At 41.8% G+C, this 24851-nt stretch overlaps 2 protein-coding genes across 3 annotated transcripts in view; one reads left to right on the top strand and one right to left on the bottom strand.

Annotated features, from left to right (window-relative positions):
* Window positions 1–24851, top strand: part of LOC308583798 (uncharacterized protein) — a 133794-nt gene that overhangs the window by 31240 nt on the left and 77703 nt on the right. The window lies entirely within an intron of this gene.
* MEMO1 (mediator of cell motility 1) lies at window positions 8619–24634 on the bottom strand. 2 transcript variants are annotated; one of them, XM_081188144.1, is made up of 9 exons: window positions 24180–24634; window positions 17458–17539; window positions 16631–16699; window positions 15755–15867; window positions 13779–13890; window positions 12326–12468; window positions 11002–11078; window positions 9613–9717; window positions 8619–9267 (listed from the first exon to the last, which is right to left on the bottom strand). In XM_081188144.1, exons 1-9 carry the CDS (start codon window positions 24238–24240, stop codon window positions 9136–9138), a joined length of 894 nt encoding a protein of 297 aa, XP_081044270.1. In that variant the 5' UTR covers window positions 24241–24634; the 3' UTR covers window positions 8619–9135. The 2 variants fall into 2 exon arrangements, with proteins under 2 accessions (XP_081044270.1, XP_081044271.1); XM_081188145.1 differs by lacking the exon at window positions 24180–24634 and adding an exon at window positions 18055–18174.

A 24851-nucleotide genomic window follows, 5' to 3' on the forward strand; every position in this document is an offset into this window, starting at 1 on the left:
TTTCATGTTTGTGCATCATTTCTGATCTCCTGGCTTTATCTATAGCCTGATATTAACACAGGTAGCTTCCCTGAAAGGAACTGACAGGAACGCATTTTAAAAACCCAATAGCGACATCTGCTGTTTAAGCTGCACATTATGCATTTTATACTTCCTGAATATACCAACCAGTTGATGGTACTATAACAGATTCATCATTTGTAAAGCAGTTTTTAAATTTTGAATGGGACTGTATTACAGCAGTTTCATTATCACAAGTCTAACTAGGATTTTATAAGTTTGAATGATCTGCTCTGCATCTGCCTTTTAGATTGTGCTTCTGGATTTAATATTACATTATCTTCATCATCCTCATCAATAATCAGTAATAAAGCATCACAATTACTAAGCACTGTACTAAGCATATTCAGAGGAGGAAAGAACTACAGTATATGTACAGGCTTCTGGCTTCACTGTTTTGGAAGGCAACAAGTGTTTTAAAGCTAAAAGGATGTGATCTTTACTCCATTGTGCTTCAAACATTAGCAGATGTGAAGGCAAAGGAAAGGCAGCATAGGACATCAACATCCATTTATCTTATGTACAATTTCTGTTGCTTTAGAGTATCCCCTTGGCAAGACTTGCTTATAGTACTACAGTGGTACCTTGGGTTAAGTACTTATTTCGTTCCGGAGATCCATTCTTAACCTGAAACTGTTCTTATTTTATTTTATTTTTAATAGATATTTATTGAAGTTTCAGAAATTATATACAAAAGAAAAACAAACAAAACACAGACAAAAAAGAACAAGTATAATTTCAATCCCTTATTTTCTTATGCCTTACTTCGCTGACCTCCTCCTACCTCCCCTTTCTGTATTCCAATTTCAAAATATTTATTCAGCAAGTCCTCTCCCTTAATTTCATTTAGTTTTAACCTTTCTTTTCTTTTAACTTGAACATTATTGCTATAAACCACCTAGCTTCTAAGCCGTCATCGTTCTAACATGACGGCTTAGAAACTGTTCTTAACCTGAAGCACCACTTTAGCTAATGGGGCCTCCTGCTGCCGCCCCACCACCGGAGCACGATTTCTGTTCTCATCCTGAAGCAAAGTTCTTAACCCGAGGTACTATTTCTGGGTTAGTGGAGTCTGTAACCTGAAGTGTATGTAACCTGAAGCGTATGTAACCCGAGGTACCACAGTACGTATGTCACCCAGGAACAAGCCAGAAGAAACGAATACCATATGAGAAAATTCACAATGAAAGCATTCTTAATAGTTAAATAAATAAATAAATACAAAGACCGCAGCTAAATTGAAGATACCTTTTCTAGGCCTCCTTGAATCTCTTTTTTTAAAAAAAATATAATATTTATTAGTAGTTTCAAAGTTATAAAGAAAAAAGAAAACAACAATACAACAACAAAAAAATAAATAAAAAGAAAAATAGAAAACACAAGGGAAAACAACAACATAAATCCCAAATTACATATCTATAACTTCCATTTGCTTGTTTCATTGACCTCCTCACACCTCCCTTTTTGTATTCTAGTTTAATTAATTATTTCAGCAAATTCTTTCTCAATTTTTGTTAAAAAATTTATCTTGACAGTTTAACTTAATAATTAGCTCAGCAAATCCTTACCATCTTTCCCCATATTCTATTATTCAAATTGCCTTAATTTATTTAACCTTATCTTACCCTAAAATACCTTGAAGCCTAAATCTTAGTTTTCAAATATACATAACTCCTGATATCATTTCTGCTAGAGTCATATGGTTTCATTCCAACATTTTCCCTAATATTCATTAATTTTTAGCCAATTCCATAAATAAAAAGTTTCCTTTATAAATTTTCTTCCAATCTTCATCCAACGTCTCATCTTCCTGGTCTCAGATCGTGTCAGTCCTTACTGTCCAATCCATCTAGTCCATCAACCTGGAAGCCTTATGTCCGAGGCCCTTAAGTCTCTTCCATGTCCCTTCTGCATTTCTTCTTCTTCTTGTTTATACTTGCCCTTTTCCTTGTCTTTTGTTGGTCTCTTTCTTAATTCCTTTCCTTTCTCATTGAGGAGTAGTTCTCTGGGGGGTTCCAACCCAGAATTGTCTCCATCTCCCTTCATCAAACCCACCCGTTCCCCAAAGTCCCACTCCCCACAGTCCTCGATAAAATCCAAAAAATATTTAAAAACATATTTCAAGGTCTCTCCAAAGTTAGGAACCTCCTCAACACCAGATTCCCCTTGGCCCATTCCAACTTCAATCTTCAATGACAGCGGCTTATGCTCCTGAGTTGGTCCCTGAATAATTTCTGTATCAATGTTCCCTGTTTGTCCACAGTTACTAGCCACAACAGTCAAATCCATTTTTTCATTCATCAAGTCTATCTTCTCATGCATCTGTTCCAACAGGGCACTTGTCTTGCATAAGGCAAGCACCCAATCTTCCTCCCAGCTCATCTTTAGGCAAGGTCAGAAAAGGCTGTTCCCACGGTCTTAATCTCACAGCTCTTGAGTCCTCAAGTATACTGCTGCAACAATTTAACAAGCTCCCTCTAGAGGAGACAATTTCTATTTGTATCCATTTTTTAAAAATATTTTTTTTAAGGCAAGTCCAACAAAGGAAAATTACTTTCGTTTTTCAGATATTTTCCGGATATTTTGTTTCTTTAAGATGCAAAAGGCAACATTGGAATCAGCTTGTTTCTCTTCTTTAACTATCTGTCAAAATATTCCATTCACAGTCAATGAACCTACAATTTCTGTCTCTGACACCCCGTTCCCAGGTTAGAGACGGTGGAAACTCATCCTTCTCGCTCCCTCTCCTGCAGGGGTTAAACAAAATCCCCCCCCTTTTCTCCTGCTTCCAAGGGGGTTTCAGTAATTCTGAATGAAGGAAATTTAGACTTTTTTGACAGCTTTCCAGGCTTTAGCTTATGAAGTTTTTGCTTTAGTCTATATACAAAAAGCAGAAGGTGGACTTCCTGTTTTGAACCTTCCCGCTTCGATGCCAAATTAAGATATTTCTTGATCCAATTTTCCGTTTCTACTCACGGGTACTTGTTTTAAATCCAATTGTCCACAGGAAAAAGTCAGCGCTCTCCGGCAATGGCTGTGCGGCTTCACTCCGTGAAAGTAGCAATCAGTTCGCAGCACCGCGCCGCTCACCCCGCTTCAATCCGGTGCCCCAAAAAGGGGTTCCCGGTGAGTAGGGGGGCGCTTCTGGTGCCCTGCCGAACCCCACGTTTCCAGGCTTCCTCCGCCTGGGGTTTCTATCGGGTCCCCGCCTTCGCCGCGGCGGGAAGACCCAGTTTTCACGTAGCTAGTTCCTCCGGTCGGAGGAACTCCACCATTCACCCATGGTGCTGACCCGGAAGTCTCGGCCTCCTTGAATCTCATTGCGCTAAATATGGAACATTACAGCTGGCATATGCAAGAGAGTTGTGTTTTATTTATTGCATATATGAGACGCCCCATAAAATAAGTTCCTTAGATGTTGTACAAAGATTAAAAATGTAACAAAAAACACTAAACTTAAGAGGCAACCAGCAGAAAAAACAACCACCACAAACTTTGCACAATAAAACAGTACATACAGCACAGAACTAAAACAGCCATCAAATGCAGACACAAAAGAGGTGTGGGAAACCTTTGGCCCTGAACTGCAACTCCCATCACCTCTGGCAAGCATGGCCAATAGCTGGGGGTGACAGGAATTGTAGTTCGGAAGCATCTGGAGCAGGGGGGCCAACTTGAATAAAATATTGTGGGGGTCCAGGTAAGCCCCGCCCTACATAATTGATCACATGATGCAGTGTGTGTGTGTGTGCGCGCGCGCACGTGCATGCGCACCCACCCACCCATGATCTGGAGGGACAAAGTTTCTCCACAGCTGTACTAAAACCAGAAACCATGTCACAGAGACTCAAAACCAGTCCTTAAATGTCCTGGGAAAGCAAGAAAAGTCTTCACCTGACACCGGAGAGAGGACTACCTCAAAATGGGATTATTGTTCTTCTGCGGGATGTTTGGTGATAGGAAGGAAACCCTGTCAGCATCTTCCACCGCTGTCCAAAGAGCTGCACTTGCTGACAATTGGTTACCAAGCCAAATTCAAGGTGTCAGTATGTAAAGCTCCCAACACCATGAAGCCAATTTACTTGAAGGATTGCCTCAACCCATCAAACCCACTGGACTGCTTTGAGCTGCAGAACTGGCACTTTTACAAGTGCTGCATAATTCTCTTTCTACACTTCCACTGAAGTGACTCTTGTGTGTGGCAGCACTCATGCTCTGAAGCTCCTTGTCTATCAATATTAGGCTGGTGCCTTTGTTGTGTGGCTTTCAGTGCCTGCTAAAAACTTCCTTACTTAGACCAGCCTACTAGACATGTAATCTTATGGTATATATTTGCTTTACGATTGCTGATTTTATCTAGATAAATTTTGTTTGCTTGATTTTTTAAAAAAAGTTTTAAAAGGTATTTTTATGTATATGCATGGGCATAGCCATAAACCAAGTAAATTAATAAAAATACTTAACTGAGGTTCTCCCCCAACCCACAACATAATTCCTGGCTACACGCTTGGTATGTTGTTTCATGTAAAGTGCTCAGATGCTGGTTAGACTGTTAAACGACTTATAAATGTTGCTCAGTAAAAACAATGCACCATATTTAACTTCAAAATAAAGGCTAAAGCCTGAGGCAAGATGAGTCCTTGATCCTTTTATAGCACATCCATTCATCTCCACTCATGCTGCCCCCCAGCAATGTGTAATTTATCCCATAGCATCTTCTGTCTGCTATATATTGCCCTTTTTCATTTGAGAGCCTCTCCAGTTTTATCATGCAGCTTAAGCACGCAGCTCCTTCTCAACTTATCTGTCCTGACCTCCGCTGTCTTCTATAGATTTGCTGGTCTAGCTTAAATACTCCCCTCTGTAAACATTCCTTTGTGCCTGTAATAAACTGTCCATTTGATTAGTCCCAACACTGGCTCTCGACTTACCACTACAGTGGTACCTCTGGTACTTAATTCGTTCCAGAGGTCTGTTCTTAATCTGAAACTGTTCTTAACCTGAAGCACCACTTTAGCTAATGGGGCCTCCCGCTGCCGCCACGCCACCGGAGCATGATTTCTGTTCTCATCCTGAAGCAAAGTTCTTAACCCGAGGTACTATTTCTGGGTTAGAGAAGTCTGTAACCTGAAGCGTCTGTAACCTGAAGCGTATGTAACCCGAGGTACCACTGTAATTGAAAGGTCCAATTGTCCCCATGATGAACCATGATTCTCGGCTCAAAGACCAACACGTGCTCCTCCTGTACACATGAAGAACACACACTAACAATATGCTCAAATGCAGTTAATTTCAACTGAGTTGAACCAATAAGGACTTTAGGAGGATAGGCATCAAACTTCCAGGAGAAACAAGTATGTGGATTTGGCAGGGTAGAGACGTTGGATATTTTTATTATTATTCTGGAAGCCCTTCCCGCATGATACATTCTTGCAAGTCAAATGGCATTGTATGCTTCCAGTTATCATTTAATCCTATTCTCTGTTTACAATTCTAGGAGCTACAACACACCTCCAACTCAAAATATATTTACCTTTTGACAGGCCTAGCCTTTGTGAAAAAAGTTAAATACCTGGGAGTTAATTTGTCGGGGGGAAATTTGAACCCATATAGAGAACTATGAGAAATTATGGAATGAAATTAAGAGAGATCTGGAGATTTGGTCGAATTTAAAATTGTCATTAATGGGCCGGATTTCGGTGGTCAAGATGAATGTATTGCCAAAGATGTTGTTTTTGTTTCAAGCCCTCCCAACTATTGACAATGTGAAATGTTTTAAAGAATGGCAGAAACTTTATCTAGATTTATCTGGCAGGGGAAGAAACCAAGAATTAAATATAAATTATTAACAGATTCTAAAGAAAGAGGGGGATTTTCCCTGCCAGATTTGAAGATCTACTTTGAAGCAGCAGCGCTTTGCTGGATGAAGGAATGGATACAATTAGAGGACACCGATATTTTAATTCCGACAGTGGAGGAATGGCAGGTGAAGATGATGGATTTTTTGGAGCTAACTGACCTGACTGGAAGAGTCCGTGACCAGAAGGAGGAGGAATACCAGGAGGAATGGATGAAATAGAAAGACTATTTAGTTATATATGCCAAGTTAATTTAATTGGAAAAGCTTGCAAATATTAGATAGGCTTAGGATTTAAATATGTAATGCTAGGAAATAATATGTTTAATGCTAAAATAGAAAGATAGAAAGATGTTAAGTGATTAAGTTAATTTTATGAGAAAATTGGTTTTGGAAAACTGTTATAATGATATACACTGAAATTCAACTAGGGGAATACGAGGGAGTTACTTAATAATGTTACTAAGATTGGTTTAATATGATTGAGATTTATGTTTGTGTTTGTTTTGTTTAAAAAATCTTTTGGAAAATCAATTAAAAAAATTGAAAGAAAAAAACCACACAAAATATATTTACTTTTTACTGGATTAAGGAAGCAGACATACCAAGAGTTTTTCCTACAGAAATTTTTAAAATTCTCAAACAGCCTGAAGAACAATCTGTACCAGCAGCACTAAATTTATAGATGAACAGAAGGGACATTTCATTGACAGGATAAGAAAAGCTTATGTGATGTATGCTCTGGAAAACAGAATTATTTTTAACCGTTGACTGAAAAGAGAGAGACCAAGTAGGATGGGTCACATGGGCATTTATTTGTAGCTGTTTTTGTTTTTAAAGTTGCTTCCCTTAATAATCAAAGCTGGTTGGCAGTAGGTCAGAGAAACTGGAGTTACAACTGCCCTGATTATGTTACACTACAGGAAAGTCACCTTCCTGCACCATTTTTACCAGTACTAGAATTCTTCCAAGCCTACGTGAAGCACCAGTTTAGATACCTTAGGGGGAAAGTAGCAAAACACCAGGTGAGTTGCAAAGAATGACAAAAGTGGACAAAGAAACAGAAGACAGAAGCAATCCAAGTCATGGATGCAGCATAAAAAGCTACATTAGAGCTTAGATGTCAGCAACAGCAGGACCTGCACAGTAAAAAAAAAATTAATGTTATCTAGCGTGGTACCTTGTAGTTACTCCTATCTAAGAAGATGGAATGATGCAGTGCCTTCCATCTTGACTCTAAATGTGTCTCCTTTGAATGAACTTGTACATAACTGTACTTAAATCATAATCTAATAATCAACTCAGTGTGTGACATCAAAAATCTCTGAACTACACCTAGTAGTGCCCATAATTACTCAGTGAGCTAAGTGGATTAAGTTCATTCAGAAACTTTGAATGATTTCTAGTTCATCTTCACATTCATTCCCTTCCCTCTTCTCCACCCGGCCACAAAGCATTGAGGGCCCAGACTCTTAGCTCATTTTTTAAAAAAATTGGGCGGAGCAAGGAAAGAAAGTTGGGAAGTAAACAGGCAACGCAACCTTCTAAGGCTTATTAGGCAAATATGGAGGCACTCATGTCGCTAGGGTTGTTTAGTCACTTAATCACTAAGAAATCAGAAGGAATGTGAGGCATTTCATGTATCTTCCTTGCTGAATAGACCTGCGGTCTTGCAACGGGGCAGCTTGCAGCAGGAAGTACAGGAGCAAAGCAAAGAATGCCTTGCACCTTTAACAGCTGTATGGCTGGCACGCAAAGTCCTTGCATCAGCTCCTACACTTTTAAAAACTGTCATTCTGCACCATGTGCACAGGGAGAAAGGGATGCCAAAAGACTCCAGGAAGCACCATTGCCACCAGCTGCCTTCACATGCAACACTGTTCTTCCAAATCTGCATACCCTTCTCCTTGGCTACATGCCTCTATTTTGGCATGCTAGGACCCTAGGGGGGGAATCAGTGCTGGGATTCTTGAAATTAAGGCCCAGGAGGACCTCAGATAGACCTCACTACTCAGAAGATTAGTGCTGCATGAGGTAGCAATAGGGCCCTACAGGAGCTGTTCTGCACCCTGTTGCTGATGGATTCAAGACTGACATTCTAACAGAACAGGGTTCATTGTACTTTAAAGCAAGGGTGAAGAGCCTATGACCCAGTGGCCAAATGCAGCCTTCCACACCTCACTATTTGGCTCTTGGGATATTTCTCAGGCAACATCCCTCACCAGCCCTACGTCATATCCTCAAGTGTTTTTGCCTGGCTGAAATGTGTCCTTGAACTCTTGGTTGCATGAATGGAGGATAGGGGTGTGTGAAGGAACTAGCCTCCTGTAAAAGGACATTTGCAGTACATGCCGTGACCATTTTAGGTGCCTCCAACTGATGTGCAATTGCCGACGTGCAGGTCCTTATGGATCCAGAAGAGGGAATAACAGGGCACGCTTACACGTGCTCTGCTGAAGTGTGCCAGGGCCAGGAACAGAATCCCTGTGCAAAATGGTAATTATTTTCCTTTGCCCACTGTTGCTTCTGACCTTGTCTACCACAGGCCTGAGGCTCCTGGAAGATAGCTCAAATAGGAATAGGGCCTTTGGTCTGACAGTTTGGAAGAAATCACTCATGGGAATTTCTGGAGAGGAACAAGGAGAAAAGAAAACTTGCCTGTAGAAAAGAAACCACTCAAAGCAAATCACATCACACCAGGTTGGTTTGTGCAGCCCTTTATTAGCAACTAAAATAGAAGATATTTGTTGTACAACATGGGTAGTAATTGACTATACTGGAGTTTTATTATATTCTGATACAGGATCTTTTATAAATGCATTTTTTATTAAAAAAGCTTCCACCCTCGTCTGTTTACAACTTGCAAAACTATTCTGAAAGCAGAGTAGATGTGCACAGGTCTGCAGAGTGCAAATCTGGGATGTGGTAAATGCTTTTACATGTTGTACCTGCAAGGGGACCAGCGTCTGCCACCATCCCTTTATAGCCACTGGCTTTTAGAAGTCACAACATTTTGACACCAGCCTTCCTTCCCTTGTCCTAAACAAGAAAGCATTTTAAAATGAGTTGTAACTAAGGAAGGACTACACCTACTAGAAAAAGAAGAGTTCTATTAGTTTGAGGTTTCCGTATACCCAAAGACCAGGAACTGCATCTTTGTAAGGGCAAGGCTGGGACCCCACTGGGTGTGCAGGTGTCATCCCTGAGTAGTCAGAGGTTCAGTGGACCATGAGCGCTCCTGCTGCGTAACTCACTGAGCTGTCTTGCCAGTTTCGACACTGGCTTGACTGGGCATAATTCAAAAACGAGAAGCTCATGTTCATTCCATTCTTCTGGAGCTCTGTGATAGCCTAGGGGGAAGGAAAGCAAAAAGGTTCGCTGTTTTGGAAGTAAAGTTGACATTCTCAGAGCAGCAGCACGCCAGCGCCTTATTCATAATGGACTCTTGCAAACTTTGCAGGGGAGGACTGGTAGGTATCAACGCTCAGTCCCCACATTACTGAAGGGAAAATGCTATTGGAAATTCAGGGTTTCCCTCAAGAATTCAGTTCCACTCCAAACTCTGCTAAGAACACCACCCAGCTGAGTACGACAAAAGCTAAACCACAGAAGGTTTGGTCACCAAGGAGAGAGTATGGTATTTTCTAGTAATGGCATTTGCTGCATTTGAACTCTGCTTAACAAACAGTACTTACATTTAGTAAAACCCCAATGGGATGTCTTCCACATATCGTATTATGGTATTTCTTCAAGTAATTGCTAAAGGACACAGGGTCAAGCTGCTCTATAATGCTCATACCCTAAGGAGAATATCAATATTATGATCAGCTATAATTTAGAGCTGCATTTATTCATAACCAACATTTATAGCATGCCAAGCATGTTGCCCAAGAAATACAGATATCAAACACAGAAAGTCTTAACATGGAGGGAAATACCTAAGCTTTACATTTTTTTTTGTAAAAAAGACAGTTATAATTATTACTGTGTATTATGTATTACTGTATTACTGTGTATTACGAATACACTGAACTTTCCACTCAATGTGATATGGTTGTCACATCACCTGCAGGGGAGATTGACACCAAATTGAGAAGCTATCAGTAAAGCAGAACTTCTACATAAAACATTAGGTCTTTTCCTCCCTGACCAGCATGATCAAGAGTTTTCCCCTTGAATTTTAGAGTTTTCCAAAGAGTTTTGTGATAAAATTTTAGAGTTTTCCAAAGAGTTTTGTGATAAATTGGGAAGGCCTAGGCCCAACACCTTCTCCCATTAGAGCAGGCACCCCCAACCTGTGGCCCTCCAGATGTTTTGGACTACAATTCCCATCATCCCTGACCACTGGTCCTGTTAGCTAGGGATCATGGGAGTTGTAGGCCAAAACATCTGGAGGGCCACAGGTTGTGAATGCCTGCATTAGAGTCTACAACTGTCTCTTAGAACAACTGGCAGCATGGTCTTAGCATGCTCTTGATGCAAAGAGCCCCACTGAATCAGACCAAGGGTTGATCTACTCTAATCTTGTTTCTAGATGTCTCCATGGAAACATCTACAAGACAGGCATGAAGACAACAGCCATCCCATTCGGCAGTTAGTATTTAGATGCAAAAGTGCCTCGGAACATGGAGACACCATTTAGTTATCATCACTAACAGATTTTGACCTTTTAAAAGCCTTCTAAGGCTGCAATCATCTCCTCACTTACCTAAATTCACTAGGACTCACGTGGTTATGAGTTCTCCCTGCTCCACCCACCCCCCACCTGAACCTACTGATGATCCAACACCATTGGGATATTCTGAATTCTAGCAATGAAGGAAGAAACAAGTAGCATTTCTGAAAAGCTTCCACGGGGATCCTGGACATCAAAACTCTATTTCCCAATGTTGTTGATGGCCACATGTACTGCGGCTATGGATTCCCTCCTAGACTAGGGATAGATGAAATGGTCTTGATCCAGTTTGCCTCCCTTGTGTTGAAACAGAAACGGGAATGTGTTATTTGGAGCTCTGAAAAACTCCAGGAGCCCTCAAAAAACACAGGAAGAGCAGACAACAGAAATTATGAAATTTAACACTTACCATTTTATCTAGGTTTTCAATGGACCTATAGATCTCTCCTTGAGACTCATCATAGTAACTGTATCTGAACCGCTGACCTTAATTAATCAAATTAAAGAAGAAATGAGTAACTAGACATCTTTTATGTGGTTATATTTTAAAATGAAATAAAGTGGTATCTGAACAGGTAGCACAAATCTATGGTGTACTGCATCTTTAAAATACTCTCATTCAGTATACTGACTGCATTTGGATGATCAGCCATCAGTTTAATGACATATAATGATGTCTTCTGCCCATGCACAGAGTCTTTATGCCCATCCCTTTGTATTACTAAGCTCACGAACCAGCAACTCTTTCATTAACTATTCTTTCCCTTTTCTTCCAGCACTGGTAACAGCTTTAAAACAAGCCACGGTGTTAAATCACAGTGTGCTGAAAGGCTCATTTGTATCTCAGGTATCTCAGGTTATTAAGGTAAAAAATGACTTTTTGAACTTTTCCATTATATTGCAATAAACTTAATCCCAACAAGACAGCAACCAATCAGATTAAAGTGTCCTCATAACGCAAACATGATTTCTATCAACTTTTGGCACTAAGGAAATATAGTATGGTCATACATCAAATATTTTTTATTTTAAAGTAAATTTAAACTTGTATCAATAGTTTTAAAAAGTATAAAGACATCATTTTGGTTTACGTTGTTCTATTTGCAAAATGCCAGAAGAGCCGTTGTTGTTTTTAATTGCTAGTGCTTTAAGAACACTGCCACTTGTCAGAAATGAGCAGTGACAGAGATGCCTCCAGTAAAAGCTTGGGAAACTTTAAAATGACACAAAAGCCACAAAAAACTAGTTCACGGCTGCCTTCTTTTGCTGGCTCTGCAATTCTAATTTGAGTAGAATGAAGCAAATATGAAAAAGAATGATCAGATACAGGTTTGGAATGCAAATTATTAAAACTGCTGGTGAATCCTTGCCACCCTGACTCAACCATGGGAAGAGTTCTCATTTTTGATCACAAAAGAATGTGTCGTATGATTTCCTCTTTTAATAATAAATATAACTCTTAGGACTCTCTCTCTCTCTCTCTCTCTCTCTGTGTGTGTGTGTGTTTATCTCTGTGTATATGGTTGTGTGTGTAAAGTCAAGCTCATGCCTTAACTACTTCTTTTGTCACCCCTGCCACGCCATGCAGGTGTGCAACCAACAAACTTCAGCTTCAATTCGCTCTAACAGGTTTGTCAAACTAAAATGCATTTCAATGTAACATACACGTATTTTGTGTGTATTTGCCAATGTATGCAACTGGAGTTCACAACTATTAACATGCCTCAACTTACCCCAATGACAGAAGTCAGAGGAAACCACAAAAAGATTACAAGGATCTGCTAAATATTTGCTGAAGAGTTTTCCAAATTCCTGTTCTTTTGTCTCACTCAGTGCTCCAACCAACACAGGAACAATGGTAAACTCATCCTTATGGCTTAAAGAAGAGAAAAACAAGTTTGCATTGTAGAGGGTCAAGACAAGATCGGTGCTGAATGGTCCCCTCACCCTCCTGACTGTGCTGCTCCCACATGCCACTTTCCCCCACTCCTTGTAGGCCTGTCTCCCATGTGAAAAGCACTGAACACACCCCATGGCACATATTCTGAATCCATGATTCAGCCTTATTTCTTAAAAAAAAGGAAACAATTCTTTTTAAAGATCGTTTTGATCTGTTGCCATATTTATCTAACTAGCACTTTCTTAAAGTTTGCACCTCAACAGCACACTTTGAATAGCGCTTAAGCCTGACAAAAACAGCATGCTGTAAAGAAGGCTTCCTCTACCTTGGCCCTCCAGATGTTTTTGGCCTGCAACTCCCATGATCCCTAGCTAGCAGGACCAGTGGTAAGGGATGATGGGAATTGTAGTCTCAAAACATCTGGAGGGTCAAGGTTGAGGAAGCCTGCTGTAAAGAAACACAGTATGTTTCAGATGACCAAGCCAGACTCTCTCTGTATTTCAGAATCAGAAATAGGTATTCTGGTAGTGATAGCTTCATAAGGAAAACAAGCTGTGTGTTTTTTTCATTGTCTCATGCCCAAAGAGGCAGTGATTTTTCAAACACTGTTTTGTTAAATAGGTATGTTTTATAGTCACACCTGAGATGTGTAGTCAATAGCTTATGCTTAGACTTGTATTTTGAAGTGGCTGAGTTGCAGAGTTTATTGCTGAGTGAACCTTTGTAATTAATTCAACACTGTATTGCTTATATGTATTATCTACTATTATAAATTGTATTCATAGAACTGTTATGTTACCATGTTTTAAACTGACCTGAAGCTATTTGATAAAGAGTGGTATATACATTTCTTAGCAAACGTTTACAGGTAATTTCTTTATGGAAAGATGCTCCCGTTTTGTAGGATTTGGGTCTCCTATAATTGGAACAAGCTGCGCAAATTGGGATAGTGCACTTCCTTGATTTTTGCCAATTCTTCCAAGTCACATAAGGAAGGATGGAAGGAACATATAATAACAGATGTAGTAAGATGAGATAAAAGCCCTGACCGCCTGAACTCTACCCAACCCCTACTGATTTCTACTCTAAGAAATTATCCGTGTGTCTAAAAGTTACAGCCTACAGTTCTCTTACTCGTTTTAATGAGCTTAAAACACTTGAGGATTCCAGCATACTGTATTCTACATTAGTGGAGTATGGGAGAAACCCATACATAGATTTATTAAAAGCAGGGATTCAATATGTACATTCTACATATGGTGCAGCTTCTTAAAAAGTAAATGTACCTTTCCATGGCTTTAGCAGTATAAGGCAAATGCATTTCAATACTGTGTTCATCTTCATCTGTTTGCAGAGACATGCGCTCAAACATTCCAGTCTTCCATAATTCTGCATAAACTGAGAAGTTTTGAATATATTAGTCTGACTAAAAAAATAGCAGAAGGCTGCAACAACTGAATGAGAAGCTGTCTTCCTGCTTTATCAACTTTCTGGTTAGACTGCATTATACTCAAACTAGGATGAAGTGTATCTCTTCAACCAAGTACAGTGCTACCTCAGGTTAAGTACTTAATTCGTTTCGGAGGTCTGTACTTAACCTGAAACTGTTCTTAACCTGAAGCACCACTTTAGCTAATGGGGCCTCCTGCTGCTGCTGCGCCGCTGGAGCACAATTTCTGTTCTCATCCTGAAGCAAAGTTCTTAACCTGAAGCACTATTTCTGGGTTAGCGGAGTCTGTAACCTTAAGTGTCTGTAGCCTGAAGCGCAAGTAACCCAAGGTACCACTGTATTGTGATATAAAGTGCCAAGTTAAAACCTTTGCCTTCAGGCTGTATGGGAGAGCAGACAGATTATGTATTAATATTACCAGTAACCACTGGATAGCGGCAGAATCAAAAATAACCTATTGGGAAATATCTGTTTATAGAAAACAATGATTGTAGGTGCCTACAAACGTTTTCATGTGCTCAGAAAAGCTCTCTCCCTCCCAATCCTTCTATTAACTCAGCTAAAGTATTTTAACTACAGAAACTCTCATACTAAGTTACAGGCATGTCATTCTCTTTTATGCAAGAAAAAGATCCTGTGTTCCTCCAGATGTGGTTGGACTACAGCTCTCATCAGCCTTGGCAGTGCTGTTGGGGTCCAATATCTGTAGAGCCAATGGTGCCTCCCCTCTGATGCAAGAGCAGATTTATGCCACAAGGTGCCATAGGAAGGCACTGGACATAGTAAAAGATCCATCGCATCCTGGTCACTGTCTTTTCGAGCTCCTGCCGTCGGGACGGAGATACAGGACGATGAAGACAAGAACAAGCCGTCTTAAGAACAGCTTCTTCCCCAGAGCGATCTCGGCCCTGAATGGGAAGCCTGGACTTTGAAAGTCATCTAATCTTCCTTGCTGTTTTATACTGTATTGTTTTAATTAGTGTTTTTATAGTTGATTTGATTTTGTGTGGAGTGCCCTACCTGGGTGGATGGAGCAGCCAAGTAATTTCGTTGTCCCCGAGAGGGGGCAATGACAATAAAGATGATATTATTATTATTATTATTATTATTATTATTATTATTATTATTATTATTATAGCTAAATTTTTTTCTGTACCCCATCTCACTTATCTCTCAATATTTATTTTAGTTACAAGCAGTGGCTTTATATATTTTATTGTACTGCATCAACTTTGTCAATGAAGGACAAGTGGTTACTGTAAGCAGGCAAAATCCCAACAGACTTTGTTCTAACTAGGGAGGAAAATAAGACTCTAGGCTCCTGAAAGTGTTCAGTAGTATAACTGCACAAAGGCAGAACTATGGCTGCCACAGAATCCTTGGACATGTGTCCATTTGGTTCATTCATAAGACACTATTCTGTTAGTCCTGTTAGTTCCCAAGGTTTTAAGATACAAACCAACCAAACATTTAAAAAATCAAAACATGAAGAAAACAAACAATGAAATGCCTTCTCCCAGATTCAAAGCTAAGGCCACAGAGTGCAAATAAAACAGTTGGGTTTGCAGAAAACTGGTGACAGTCCAACAAAACAGACTGAATTATTACAATGAACTACATGAATTATAAATGGTGCTCTTCCTTAAATAATAATCCATGTTAGAATTACTTCCTGTGCCATACCCTATTTTTATTTTATGAAAATATTTAGAGGTAAGTCAAATAAAAGTAAAAGTCACAAAGGATTAATAGTTTTCTAAGAATTAGTTTTGCTTGTGTACTGCAGTGGTTGTGTATTTTATATACAATTACCCTTTTGATCAATTCGCAGATCATATAGTGGGGTTCTATATATATCCACACTGGAAAGTGCACACCGGGAGAGGGGCACGTGGTGGGAAGGCCCAAGGATGAAGATTCTCCGTCTGAGGGTGAACAGAAAAGATGTAATATTAGCGACTGTCTACTCAACAGAAAAACAATGGATTCCATGACTAGCTAAAGATAGGTGAACGGTTCCACTATCAACGTTTGCACTCCAGCACACACAGACATGCTTCCTGCTCCCTGGTTACATCCCCATTACAGTTGTGTCCAACCAAAGGGTTTTCTACTTGAAGGAAAAAGAGAAGGCTCCCAGTTGGATGCCTTTATTATAGCTCTTTTTTATGTTATCACTGTAGCGTGGCAAGTGAGATGCTACATCATGTAGCATCTAATCACAGAAAATGAGGACTGTATGGTCCTGATTGCATACAGTTCCAGGCAATTTTAAATACAACCCGAAAAATAGTGCTGTGGTCCAAACTGTCTCCACCCTATATAGAAATGTCTTCACATACGTGTGCTCCTTGGTGCAATCTGGAGCCAAAGCAATTTCGCATCCTGATGGCAACCACGATGCCAAAGCTAACACAAGTATTGGGTGGGTAGGGTCAAGAAAAGGGGACATTGACACTAGAACTTCACACAACATTTATCCATTCATTCTACGAAGTATACTGTCTCTCAGAGGCACTGTTCAATTTGCCCAAGGATAGGGACAAAACAGCAAGTTATCTCCATTACGTGTCAGCCACTACGGTATCCCTCTTTGCCACTACCTAAAATAACTTCTGTCTTAAAGTCAGCATGTATGCAAATCAAGTTCTGTTGCACACACTCTAAGAATCTTCTAAAGTGACTTACGTGACTGAAGGATCCACTTGTTTGTACGCATGAGCTGCACACGACCCACAGTAAGTATAGCCTGCATGCCTGCAAAAAACAGACACATTGTACAAGATTAACAGTCAGCATATTGCAGCATATAGGGGAGCTTGCTGATGTTATGGAGTTGACAAGCAGCATATCTTCAACTGGCTCTTGAAAAATGCAACAGCAGATATAAGCAGCATGCCCAGTTGGTACACTGACAATCAACGAGCAACTCAGCTTACTTACGTGACTCTCAAAGACAGCAGATATGTATATACCCTTATCAAGGTTATGTTTGCAAGACACAGCAGTGTCTTGCATGAATACGCCTATGACCTAAAATTGTGATAAGAGACGGCTGTAATTTGAAGCTATGAGCATTCTACTTCTTAAAGCAAAACCATGTTTAAGATTGAAATCTTAGTAGTAGTAGTAGTAGTAGTCTTCTGAGCAATTACAAACAATGCTGAAATGAAATAGCACACTACCTTTCATGAACACAAGAAGTGTTCTCTCCTCTGGTGATAGGGACTCAAAGGGAGGAAAAAGTCCACACATTCAGAGTAAAGAGAATGCAAGATAAAGCACTCTCCTTCCTCTGAATTAGGATAGTTGATAGAAATAATCTAAACAAAATAGGACAAGCAAATGACACCAAATAATCACCTGTATCAGGGCAGCTAAGCAGAGTGACCGACATGAACTGGCCTTTTTCTCTCACTCCATAAGCACCACCTTTTGCTGCAGATATTGGAGTGTGACAATTTGTAACAGTTCTTTTAAAATGGTCTACATGTGAAAATAAAGAAAAATCTTACGGTGCAATAATAGCTCTAGCAGGCCTCTTTGTTGATTGTACTTGAGAAAGCCAACCTTCTAGTTGTGCACTCAGCTGAGGTCCTAGAAAAAGAGATAAGGCTTTAAAAACAACAACCACAGGAGAACCAACGAGCCATCCTTAGAATAAGCAAAATGGCCTAGAGCTGCAAACCATAGCTATAACTGTGCACATGTAGCATTCTGGCGCATGCTGCTCAAATCATGCCTGTCCTGCTCCTCCATTTGCCAAGCTGGGAGGAAACAACCGTATCGCTGGTTTAGCATTAGGTGTGAACCAATGTGCATGGTTTCTCTTTCCAAACAAACCACAGGAGGAAACCAGAGAAAAATACACCACTAGTTCTATTCGGCATGTGAACAGTGTCATTTTAATGCTTCCGGGTGGCTCCAAAGATGATACCTTGCTAATTTCATTTTTAATCAGTAATGTTTGATATTTCACAGGGAGTCATGACAGGAAATATACCTAATAACATTTTAAAGAATTTGAAAAACACTTAGACATTAACCGGTCTATTGACAAACAGTCGCCAGCTTGATTGTTGCTTTGTATTAAACTCACATTAGCAACTGACCTATTTCAACCCAAAGGAAAAACTGCATTCAAGTGTGACCCTTTCCAATATCTCTGCAACATCCCCTCTCAGTGCTGCATCTAGTTGTGCCAATAGCTACTGCTGCCAAAAACTAATTCAGAAGAGGATTGCTTCATTAACACACCACTTGGAAGTTCTATAAATACATGCTTAAACAAACTACACAATAAGGATAATTTTAAAAAGCTAAAGAGGAGTGTGGTAAGAAGTGCCTGGCTCCAAGGCATCATTGAATATTAACAAGGAAGGGTAAATATGTGAATTCATGGAAGCTGTATTGTTTAATGATCCACTGTGGCCAACAGTAGTTTGAACATTTACATAGGTATTGGCATGGAATTGAGATGATTCTAGAACTGAGAGCACCTAATCACCTGATGCCATTGTTGCATCAGGTAAATGGCAGATGGGCAACCATCTGTCAAACTTGGTCTGAAAGACTAAATCCTGATAAAGATCTAGCCTGTAGAGTCAAGGTTTCCCACCCATGCAATAGTTTTTTTTTGGGGGGGGGATTTTACTTCGGCACATCCAGTTTAGAAAACCCAATTGACATCCCATAGTTCAGAGCAGGGCCTGACAGGAGCTACAGTTTGTTCTTCCGCCTTTAAAAGCTGGCCTAAATTTGCATCTTTAGATATAAATTATTAGATGCAAAATTTATGCAAAATTGTGTTCTGGGCATGCGCCGCAAGTCTTTCAAGTAGCAGCTCTCCACACCATGTATGTGAGCATCCATTTGATTTGGTAGTTCTCATTTCTAGACTGCAGCTCCGCTTTTTTTACTGCTATCATAAAACCTAGACCTGGCTAGTGGATGAACAGTTGCCACACAATGACTTTCCCCCCTCCCTGTATAGCTGTGACAGGCAGCCACCTCCCATAAAACATTTGATGCAAGAAGATGCTCTGCATCAAGGCTGCCTGTGAGACAACACAAGATGGAGGGGCCGCAGGGAGTTGGGCGGTGCCTACTATTAAACCATTTCACCACCTGCAGCCCTCAGATCCTGATAAACAGGCTCACAGCAACCAGGGCTTGTAGCAAAAATGATGGAGTGTTCCTGTAGACACATCTTCACAATTTCTGAGGGAAATAAATTAAAATGAGGAAACAGTAATCTTTGTGTCTCCCTGGAATAACTGGATTTGAATTAGGACCCAAATAGGCCTCTGTTTTTAAATTTAAAAGGAAATGTTTTAACAGTATCCCCTGAAGCAGTCCATACTGAATCAACAAAATGTGACAAACAGCAAAATTTCAACCACGTGAACAAGTAAATTATTATACATGCTGAAATAATCTTCAGGGGTTTTTCTTTTTTGGGGTGGGAGGGAAGAATCTATCATTGGAGGCAGGGCCACAGTTCTCCAAAAATTTGCTCAAGGTCACACTGCCTGTAAATGTGTGCTTTCTTTCTTTCTGCTATAGAATAAAATGTAAACCTTCAACAGTAGTTAAGAGTTCATTTTGAAGCTCAGGATCTCTTTTTCAAAGGTAGAGAGTCACTTGACAAATTCACAAAAATACAACTATATATGATGTCCAATCATTGCAGGCTTTTCATGGGTGTTTTTTTGGGGGGGGGGCAAACATTATCTCCTCTGTGCAAGTAAATCCAGCAATTGCTTTGGTTACTTCCATTCACCTACTAGTAATTAGTTCACCTAGCATGTAAAACTTGGGAGGCTGCTTACTTTCTGAAAAACACAACATCTCATCCAAAATCAGCATGTGTGGAAAGTACTTAAATGTTCACCGTGCATTTTCTTTCCCCCCCCCTTTTAAAAAAAATCATTTCGTTTGTTTATTTACATGGAATGCCCCTGCCCGTTCGGGCCAGTCTTGCCAGACTCTAGGGTTGTGCGCTCATCTCACTCTATAGGCTGGGAGCCACTGCTGTCCGCAGACACTTCCGGGTCACGTGGCCAGCGTGACAAGCTGCATCTGGCGAGCCAGTGCAGCACACGGAATGTCGTTTACCTTCCGGCTGGTAAGCGGTCCCTATTTATCTACTTGCACCCGGAGGTGCTTTCAAACTGCTAGGTTGGCAGGTGCTGGGACCGAATGACGGGAGCGCACCCCGCCGCGGGGATTCGAACCGCCGACCATGCGATCGGCAAGTCCTAGGCGCTGAGGTTTTACCCACAGCGCCACCCATGTCCCGCGGAATGCCCCTTAATGGACTACAAACACCCAGTAACCTGAACTATATAAATTGCTAAACTTCAAAAATCTGCAAATAGAAAATAAAAATACCTATATGGAAAAGCTTGATGCTTCCATTGGTAAAATAAAACAGTATATGAAGATCAATGGTCTACAATGGACCAAAGTTCCTTTCGTAAGTTATCTTTCGTTTTTATAGATATACTTTTGAACACCACTTGAATGCAAGAGTGTAACATCATATCTTCCAATAATGATTTTTTCCATGACACAACCTTTTGTAGGTGCAGATATCTAATAAGAGTACACAGCTGCCTATGAAAACACATGCCACAGTATATGTTATGGTGGTAAAAACATACAAAGAACACAATTCAATGCATGTTTACTCAGATGCATGACCAGCTGTATTCAATGGTATTTCTCACTAGGAAATAGATGTAGGATTGCAGCTTATTTAAGATACATTTCAGTTGAACAACAGAAGCATTAACAGCCTCTGGAATACATTTTATTCACTATTTCTTTGGTTGGATCATGGTCCCCAAACTAAAGCCCGCGGACCGGATAAGGCCCGAGGGACTTGTTTATCCGGTCTGTGGCAATCCCCGCTGCCCGCTCTTACCGGCGCTGCATGGCTGCCCACTTCCGGGTCGGAGGAGCACCGGAAATAGCATGTGCGCACGCGTATGGGCACGCGCTCTCCCACCCTCTGGCCTGCCACGCCCGGCCCGAGGTGCAGTAAGTTTGCGGTGGTAGCTCTCACTTGCATCCATGACAAAAACAGGATAATTTGAATCCGGAAATTTTCTGGTGCCCCAGAGTGATCGAATTTAGCATTTCTATTTTACTTGTATTTAGCATACAAAGCTAAAAACTTTGAAACTGCCAAGCTTGCGTAAACTGTATCTGCAACTGGCATCTATTCAGTTACTAATGGACTTATCAAACAGGGAAAATATCCATAGAAAAATAAAGCACTGTAAAAATTTTCACCCTTCATCATCGTTGCTTGACATATCCCTTTGTTATGCAACAACTGTTGGCAACTTGTTGAGAATGGTCAAGGTGCTTATCTTGCATACATGTAAGTTTTACAGAGCTGTCAAAGACTGACTTGTATTTCATGGCCTTCTGACACATCCTTTTACATATTTTTCCACACAAACATACACCAAGTAATAATAACACTTTGTGCATTTGATGACATGGGCTCTCTTCCATGAAATCTTGTGCCATAATAAATATGGTAGTCTTTAAGAGCCACAGGACTCTTTCTTCTTTAAATGAAATTTGTGTTTGCACATCACTTTGTGGTTTGGCAGTTAAGTATTTGCTGCAGCAAAATGGCCTGGCATATACAAGTTTCTCTTGTAACTGCTAAGCTCACATTAGGTTTTTCTGTAGAGTAAGCAAGAGACCCCAGGAAACCTGTCTAGCCAGCCGGTTCAGTCTTCTTTGTCTTGCTGCCAGCTCCCAAGAGCAGAAAATGTGTTTATTCAGCAATGCATCCAGCAAGCTTGGACACTGCATGTGTATTACCAACCAGTTTTAAATCCATTGCTACACCTGCTAGAAGTTGTGAATTGACACTTTATCTCCTGCAGCAATATCCTCCGCACCCTGATTTCAACCTGTCAAAGTTAGCAATAGCATTGCATCATCTGTTTGCTTGACTTGCCCTTGTTCCTCCATCCACACTGTATTTATTGATTTATTAAATTTATATGCTTCCCCTCATCTGAGGATCACAGGGTTGTTTACAATATCAAAACACAAAAATACATAACATAGTAAGAAACAAAAGCAATACCCCCAGTTTAAAGGGTCATACCTTGTTTAATTAGCCAAAGGTCTGGGAGAAGAGAATGTTTTTGCCTGACTGCAAGGAGCAGTCAGACTTGTTTTGAGCTGCTTTGGGGGAGACCTGCTTTGCCTCATAATAAATCCCAAAGCATTCAGAAGCACCTTGCTTCAGTTCTGGATTCAGGCTTCCTCCAAAGTAGGTGCACATTCATGGCATGTATTGCATCCCTAAACCTACACTTCCAGTTGGAAACAATCTTTCTTATGACAAGCAATTAGGAGTGACTTCTAAAGGTTAAGATACCTACTACAGTTGCTAACAAGCAGACATGCAGCTAGCAAGTTGCAAGTAGCCAGCTGCAATGTACATATGCTTGTCAAACCTGCTGCTATCTTCTCTCTCCACATCACATTTTTCAGGTAAGAGTATAAACCATCAAGCCAGAGGAAGTAAGTGTTTGTTTTGTTTCAGTCCTGAAGGTTCTTTTGTTTCTTTGTAAGGCCAAATGAAATATCTGGTTGCTGCATACAATACATACAGGAAGAAAACTCATTCTGGAACATGTACGCCTTTCATCCTGCAGAGGGCAGTTCTGTGTGCAGCATTTCCTCAGGAGGGCCAGAAGAAAGAAAAGGGGGCAAAGACTGACAACACCACTGGTCCTATTTGCTCTTTTTAAATGGTATCAGAAATCTAGAAACACTAATTAAAAGCATTATCTCCCTCACATCTTCTGTGCCTGTTCACTTTAAAAACGCAGGTTTGTAAACGCAAAGACTTCCCTATAAACATAGTCGTTAAGTCCTTTGTTCTTCTTAAGAGTAATACCTCATTCTCTGGGGGTTTAATAAATTGTAATGGTTATTTTTTTAAGGGGAAAAAACAGTACACTGGGCAGTACAAGATGCCGGACTTGACAAAATGCCTACTAGCTCGATTCAGAGACAACTGCTGCGTTCCCATAATCCATTTCTTTCCCCTCCCCCGTATTACCCTAAATGACCCCTTTTCATTCACACACTTCAGATCTTTGTCGGTTCCTTTAACTCGACACCGAACTACCAAGGGATTCTTCTCTTGGCTTCTTTTTCACAATCACCTCTCCCGAAATGCGCTGTTTCCTCAGGGTATAATAAAGGGAATAGGAACCAGTACAGCTTCCTTACAATCCCCGGGGCGATCTCTGGGAATCTCTTTTCTCCAGGCGCCGATCTCCCCACCCTTCTGGAGCTTGGCCGGGAATTCGACCACGGCAGCTTATGGAGGGCAAAGGCAACCGGAGGTTCTAGAAAAGGGCCTCGAAATGCCCGGCGGAAAGTGCTGATTCAGTCCATGGCCCACCTGCCGGGGCCATGTTCCTTGTTCCCGACACAATCAACGCCGGATTCCGCGCCGCGATCGTCGCCTGCTGCCATCCCAACCTCCCTTCAATTCAGCGCCATGTGTTTGTGTTGCAAACCGCTCCCTTCCTTCGCCCCATGTCTTTTTAACGCCAATTACACACGCACACACAAATGAGTCTCACGGCACCGTAGAGATTCACAGAATTACAGGGCAATCCTAAGGATGCCTACTCATCACAGGCCAGTCCTACCGAACCCCTCAACGGGGCTTACTCCCAGGCAAGTATGAACAGGGCTGCAACCTCATTGTGTGACAGCTTTCGAGGGTTACAGGCCGCTTCACCAGATCGCTGCATCCGATCTGGTAGACTGGGCCACAAAAAGGTTGCGGGCCCGTAAATCAATTTGCCTTTAAGTGGCCACGAGATTCTTCGCACCCTGGAGTGAACACCCCGGGATTTATCACGGATATGCGTCCGTGGGACACCCACTATTTTCCCCACTTTAGGATAATAAAGAAAAAAGCCTCGCATTCCCGGTAAGAGGTTGAGTTTGGCCCACCTTTGCAACGACCGAGAAACCGCATCGTAGCGGCGCCGGGCGGTCAATTACTCGGGATTAAAAATCTCCAAGGGCTTTATTCGCCTCGGTCGTTTAGACACCGATTCCCCGCGTATAATAAATGGGCAAAGCGAGCTCACGGAGAGCAATCCCGCCGCCCGACGGAGCAGCCTACCCCCTCGCCCCCACAGGCCCCGGAAACCCCCGCCGCCCCAGCGCGTACCTGAGGCCGTGTACCAGCTGCCGGCGTGGCTGGCCTCCCGGCAGAGCACTCGGTTGGACATCTTGGTGCCTGAGCCGCCTATGGTGTTGGGGGAGGCGGGGGTGAAGGGAGGCAGGGGGGCCTGGGGAAGAGTCCGGCCGCGGCGGCCGCGGTGCTAATCCCCCTCCTCCGCCTCCTCCCCCAGCAGAGCCCAAGCCCCCGCGAGGGGGGGCGGCGCTGCCGGAGGCACGGCGAGTAGGGCCGGCGACAAGGCTGGGGAAGCGGCGAGCACGAGGCGCGGGAGGGCTGCGGGCTCTGCCGGAGGCTCCTCCTGGCCTGGCCCGGGTGGGGGAGGCGGAGGAGGCGGCGGCGGAGAGGAGAGCCCGAGAGGGACAAAGGCCAAGGCAGCGACCGCCGCCCGGGCGAAACCCACAGAGCAGGCGGCAGCCGCCGGGTTTGGCCTAACTCGGCTCCTGTGGCAGAAGGACTACACCAGCGCGGCTCCCCATTGGGCCAAGGGAAGCAAAAGCCCTTCGGCGATTGGGTCGCTCTTTGCCTATTCCCTCGACGGGCCCAGCCGCGGCTTCCCATTGGGCGGCGGTCCGAAAAGCGCCCTCTCTATTGGAGGAAGCGGGAGGCGTGGGAGGGACCGTTTAAGATTGGCCGAGTGGAGTTGCCGTGGCAATGGCTTCT

The sequence above is a fragment of the Podarcis bocagei genome (genome assembly GCF_964188305.1).
Source record: "Podarcis bocagei genome assembly, chromosome: 3".
NCBI lineage: Eukaryota > Metazoa > Chordata > Lepidosauria > Squamata > Lacertidae > Podarcis > Podarcis bocagei.